Source organism: Myotis davidii, unplaced genomic scaffold (genome assembly GCF_000327345.1).
Source record: "Myotis davidii unplaced genomic scaffold, ASM32734v1 scaffold733, whole genome shotgun sequence".
NCBI classification, from domain to species: Eukaryota; Metazoa; Chordata; class Mammalia; order Chiroptera; family Vespertilionidae; genus Myotis; species Myotis davidii.
The window spans coordinates 519,432-525,395 of record NW_006284956.1 but is presented as its reverse complement, the minus strand read 5'-3'; the positions used below and the strand labels follow the sequence as shown (position 1 = coordinate 525,395).

Genomic DNA, 5,964 nt, shown 5'->3' with positions numbered 1-5,964 from the left:
GAGGATTTCTTAGGACAGTGAAATTGCTCTGTATGATACTAAAATAATGAATGCATGTCATTATACATTTGTCCAAACCCACAGAATATTCAACACTAAGAGTGAACCCCAATGTAAACTATGAACTTTGGGTGATAATGTGTTAACTGTAACATATACCATCTGGTATGAAATGCTAATAATGGGGGAAGCTGTGCATATGTGGGGGGAGGGAGTATACGGAATATTTCTGTACTTCCTCTTCATTTTACTGTGAGCCTAAAACTGCTCTAAAAAATAAATATTGTTTTAAAATTAAAACACATTAATTGGTGATTGATTACTCAAGTACCTCCTGGGGCTGATGCCTCCCTCCAATGTCAGCAACACGCCAGCCATCCCTCAGGATAACTTCCAAGTGAGGCAGCAGCAACGAGTCCCTGGGGGCCTCCCTGGGGTTCACACCTGCAGGAGGCTAACTAGATAGGCCCATCTGTACCTAACCAGAAATGTCACCAAGAAGATAACCAGCTCCTTTATCTGGTGACAGAATACAATGAGATGTTAGCCCATGTGAAAAGGGGAAAAGCAAGAAAAGCATTCTCTTTGAAAGTTTTTAAAAAATCACTTTAACTCCTCCCAGTTCCAGATTTGATTTCTAATATTTGATTTTTTTCTCTCGCCAAAAAACCCACAAAACTTGTAAAATGTATTAATAATAAACAACAACGTCTTTTTAGAGGAAATATAAAGTTCTATCATGAAGTACCTATCACTCTTGAAACAATTTTGACTTTGCAAGTCAAACAAACAATTGCAAAAAGACACCAGTCTTGCCTGGCCACCATGGCTCAGTGGTTGAGTGTCGACCTATGAATCAGGAGATCATGGTGTGATTCCCAGTCAGGGCACATGCCCAGGTTGCAGGCTCAATCCCCAGTGTGGGGTGTGCAGGCGGCAGCCAATCAACGATTCTCACTCATCATTGATGTTTCTCTCTCTCCTTCTCCCTTCCTCTCTGAAATCAATGAAAATATACTGAGAGAAAAAAAATGCACCAGTCTTGGGCTCCTGCATCAAACAGCAGGTCTGGGAAAGACAAGCGGTCCATGTCATGTGAGAAGCGGCTCTGACCTGCCTTCAAAACAAAACAGAGAAGCACCCCAATGCAATGTCCACCACTACTCTGCAGAAAACATATTGGACTTTGGAATGAGGAGCAGAGTGCTTAGTTCGGCTGCTCAGAAATCCTCACACCATTTTAAGTATAGCACCTTTTCCTTTATTTTTTTTTATTTTATTGTTTAAAGTATTACAAATAGTAGTACATATGTCTCTTTTTTTCTCCATTGACCTCCCCCTGGCCTCCCTTACCCACTGGCACATACCTTCACCACTACCACCACCACCACCCCTCCCCCAGTGTCTTGTATCCATTGGTTATGCTTATACACATGCATACAAGTCCTTTGGTTGATCTCTTACTCCTCCCCCCAACCCTCTCCTGCCTTCCCACTGTAGTTTGACAGTCTGTTCGATGCTTCTTTGCTTCTGTATCTATTTTTGTTCATCAGTTTATAATGTTCTTTATATTCCACAAATGAGTGAGATCATGAGGTATTTATCTTTCACTGACTGATTCCAAAGCTTAATACTCAAGTATTAGAACTAGACCCTATTCTAGTTCTTAGGTTTGGTGGAAATATTGAGAATTGTCCATATTCTTTTCAAAAATGAAACTGATACAAAGAGAAACCGAGCTAAGAAACAATGTCCTGTCAAGAAACACCTACCAACTTTGATAAATGAACTAAACATCAATGTCTGCATTTTTCATTTTTCCTTCCCTTTTAATGGGTCATATACTTTGAGTAGAATAAAGTATTCCATAGACATGAACTCAAATCACCCAGGACTAAAATGGCCCACAGCTCAGAGAGCTGAGATGCTCTCCGCACATGCACATCCCACATCCACAGCTAACGATGCCGAAAGCTCCTCCAGGGCGGCTGTTCCTACAAAGCTCCCATTCAAGCAACAGACAGCCTCGAAGGCACCCAGTCAGACTCCACAGTTCCAGGGGTTTACTTACCCCCAATATTTGTTATGGACTCTGGCCCAACAAGTTGATTTTCAAATAGTCTTTCCGCCTGTCGTAACTTCGTATTTGGTTGCAGAACACCATGCAAGAGAGGGGGTTCTTTGAAGCTGCAAAATAGTGCAATTATAGGGGTCTGTCTACAGAAAATACATTTAGAAAGTATTTACTGAGGACCTACGACACGCATAATTCCATTTGATAAAGAGGGTTCATTCCAATAATAACCTTATTTGCCAGAAACACAAAGGTTAAGAAAAAAAACACTGTCCTAGGATATTAGAAAAGGTCATAGTATTAAATAAAAATGAAAATATAAATACAGCTAATGCAAGAACTTTTGCAATCACCTGCCATTAAGAGCACCCAGGTCCCCACTCACCTGAACTTCTCATCACTGATCCAATAACTCACAGCAGTTTAGACCTTCTCACACCCTCTGATTCACACACCCTGGCATTTACACTCCCAGTGGTTGCCCTCCCACTAAAGTCCAATGGAGATGGAGGGAGCCCTGTCGACCTCTCACAATTTATGACCTTGCTTCATGGAGAAGACAGAAGAAACGAGAGGAAGCAGTCCAGGAACTGGCTCCACCTCCCCATCGTCCAATATAAGCCCCTCTTAGGACCCACCTGACTTCTCTGAAGACAGCCTCCCCTGGGCCCTGCCTCCCACCCTTCACTCAGACTGGGCTTCGGGAACTCTGCCCTCTTCCCAGGTCCTTCCAACCCACATGCAAATACACTTTCTCCCAATCCACCAGCAAATCATGCTGATGCCACCTCCAAAAGACAGACATCATTGAACACTTTCACCCATGTCCATTGCTTCTACCCTGGTACAGGCCACCATCTTCTCTTCCCTGCTTCCTCCCTGTCCCCTATAGTCTATTCTCAACCCTGCAGCTCATGTGAGCACAATAGTCAGATCATAGCATTTATCTGTTTAAAGCCCTGTGACGGCCCCATCTCACCTGGACCCTAAGTCCTTGCTGTGGCTCTTAGCTCTACATCATCTAGCCCAGTGATGGAGAACCTATGTCAGAGGTTCTAGCCCAGTGTCAGAGGTGACATGCGAACTCATTTTTTTGGTTGATTTTTCTTTGTTAAATGGCATTTAAATATATAAAATAAATATCAAAAAATAAACTTTGTTTTACTTTGGTTGTAAATATCAAAAAATTTGTATATGTGACACGGCACCAGAGTTAAGTTCGGGTTTTTCAAAATGCTGACATGCCGAGCTCAAAAGGTTCGCCATCACTGGCTAGCCTGCACTTCTCTCTCCTCCTCTCCCAGTAGTTCACTTTGCCCCTCCACACCAGCCATTCCCTGCTGGTTCTGGACTGTACCAGGCATCTTCCATCCTAAGTCCTTCTCACTGGCTGTTCCTTTCCCCCTCATCTTCTCAGTGAGGCCTGCTCTGACCATCCAATTTAATATTCAACACCTCCCCCAAAAGCACAGCGCCCCCCTCTCCAGCCCTTTTCAGCTTCTCACTTCTGTTGTTTATTGTCTGTCTATCCCCACCCGAGCACATGAGATCAGAGATTTGTTCTGTGTTTTTCACTGCTGTATCCCAAGCACCTGGCACACAGGAGGCTCCCAATGAACACTACAGGAGTGAGGGTGGGGAGTGTGGGAAGGGGTGGTTATCTCCCAATTCCCTCCCCACCCTGCCCTCCATCAAGGCAGTTTCCTAGCCAGCCCACCAGAGTGGGAGAACAAAGAGAAGTGGTAGCTGAGGATGTGGAATGATGGACAAGCTCTCTACCTTGCTGGCAAAGTACTTCACCTTTGCCACCCCTTCTGAGGCAGCTCTGCAGGCCACAGCACAACTTCCCCAAATTGAATTGCCCCACCGCCCCCCAATGTGACTTTCAACCTGCTTAAAAAAAACATTCTTGACTTTACTAGTTTTAGTTCCAAAGGAAGAATAGGATTGCAACCTGCATATTTGGTGAAAAAAGCCTGGGCTATAGAATTGGGCACATCTGCTTTCAAATTCTGACCTTGAAGGTCATACTTCCCAACGGTATATGTGAAGACTGAACAATACAGATACACACACAAAGCCCAGGGATAGAGGAGGGTACACCTGACATCAGCCCCTCTCACCCAGTCCTTGGACCATGCCTAATTCCTTTTTCCCTACACACAGGAAGTCCTCGGGAAAGATTTGCAGAATCACACTAATTAGCAAATCACACACTGACCCTGCCCACAATGAGCCTGAGTGTTATCTCAATAAGGAGACAAGAACACTTATGTGAGGAAATGCAAAGGATAGGCAAGAGAGGGTCCCCACTCCTGCAGGCGGGCAACAGACGTACCAAGGAAGAGTGGCCCCAGAAAGCCCAAATCAACACTCACAGCCAGCCAGGCTACATGGACTCTGATCAGGGCCACTGAGCTTCTGTTAACTCATTAACTCCTGTTAACTCATATTAATTCCCCTAACTCCTGCTAACTCCGTGTGTCAAATGTATGCTGAAAGGCACTGGTCAACACCCTCCGGAAATCAGGATGTCACACTGTTGTGTTGGGAACAGGCCGCCAATCTTCCAAAAAGGAAAAGAAAGTGGTTTTGCAGGCGGATGTTTGCCAAAGCCCTGCAGCCTTGCAGGCGACTTGACTCCCTAGAACTGAAACCAGCTGCCTAACAACCGCCCTGGAAGGGTTCCACCCTTCTTGTCCCTGGTCTGTCTGTCCTCGGATTTCTCAGAGATTTCTAACTGTTGTCTAAGCTCACACAGACGTCATCTGGCACCCTAACGTGATACCGTTGGAATTGACCTAGTTATTAATAACAGGAAAGGAGCAAAGGGGGAAGCCAGCCCTTACAGGCATGTCATTTGGACAGCTTCACCAGGAAACTACAACTGAACACTCCTCCAGGGGACTGGACAAGGAAGTGAGACTTGTGCCCAATAAAGTTGGGGTGACATAGGGAAGGTGCTTGCTGTCAATCACATCTGGAGACAGAGGTGGTAGGCCAGTTTGGGCGTGACCGCTGCAAGGGATCGAAGATTTGGGATATTTAATCCCCTGAACCAAGGAATTTGCTCTCTTGTGCTTTTAGGATTTTGGGGACTCTCCTGCATTCTCCCATGTGGCCCACACCATGAGGACCCCACACATCATGGACCAATGGACTGAAGCTAGCCCAGTGCTCTACGGGACCCAGCTGCAACATGGAATGGAAACTCTGGACACTGGCTTTGTTTCTAGCTTTACTGAAACCCCGGCTACACATCTTTTATGACTGGACTAAGGGAAATGGAACTTTGGAAACCCAGGAATTTAACTCTACACAAATAAAAATCACTCGTTCTCCTGTGTGAATCTCAGAAAATTCTTTTTCTTGCGGTATCATAAAGACTCCACCTCCAGCAGCACCCAGTGGGGAAGAGGACCCCCGCCCCCCCACTTCATCTGATAACAAAAGCAGACTCCCCAAGGTGCTGCTATTGCTGGCCTCCCACCTGCCAGTTGGCCTGATCCCATTGACCATGGCACCCCCGTGGCTGGGAGATGACTGTCCTCACTCAGAGAGTGGGTCTCTCCCTCCCTGGCTCTTTTTGCTCTGAAGAGAGTTTAAAAAAGGCTTTTTTGCTGTTGTCATTAGCATTTTCCCCAAACCTCAGTTTATTTCTGTTCTTACCATCTCTGCCACTCTTCTGCTTTTGTTCTGCACTTTGGGGCCCATGCTTCCAATTTTTGAGTGAGTCATTCCCAAGTCTGAGTCTGTGGGAGAGACCCTGTCTGCCACACCGATGGCATTAGTTCCTCCTCCCTTCCTCATCAGGCCCATCTACTCCGCAGGCAGAACTCACTTGCACAACTTCAAATCCTTATTGGGCCACGTTTCCTTTCAGTTTCTGG

General features: G+C 45.6%; 1 protein-coding gene across 2 annotated transcripts in view; it reads right to left on the bottom strand.

Annotated features, from left to right (window-relative positions):
- The window catches only part of APMAP (adipocyte plasma membrane associated protein), a 55,952-nt gene that overhangs the window by 36,398 nt on the left and 13,590 nt on the right, over window positions 1–5,964 (bottom strand). For both annotated transcript variants that reach the window (XM_006755243.2, XM_015558432.1), the window contains exon 3: window positions 2,072–2,187. In XM_006755243.2, coding sequence (XP_006755306.1) covers window positions 2,072–2,187 — 116 coding nt within the window. The remainder of the gene's footprint in view (window positions 1–2,071; window positions 2,188–5,964) is intronic.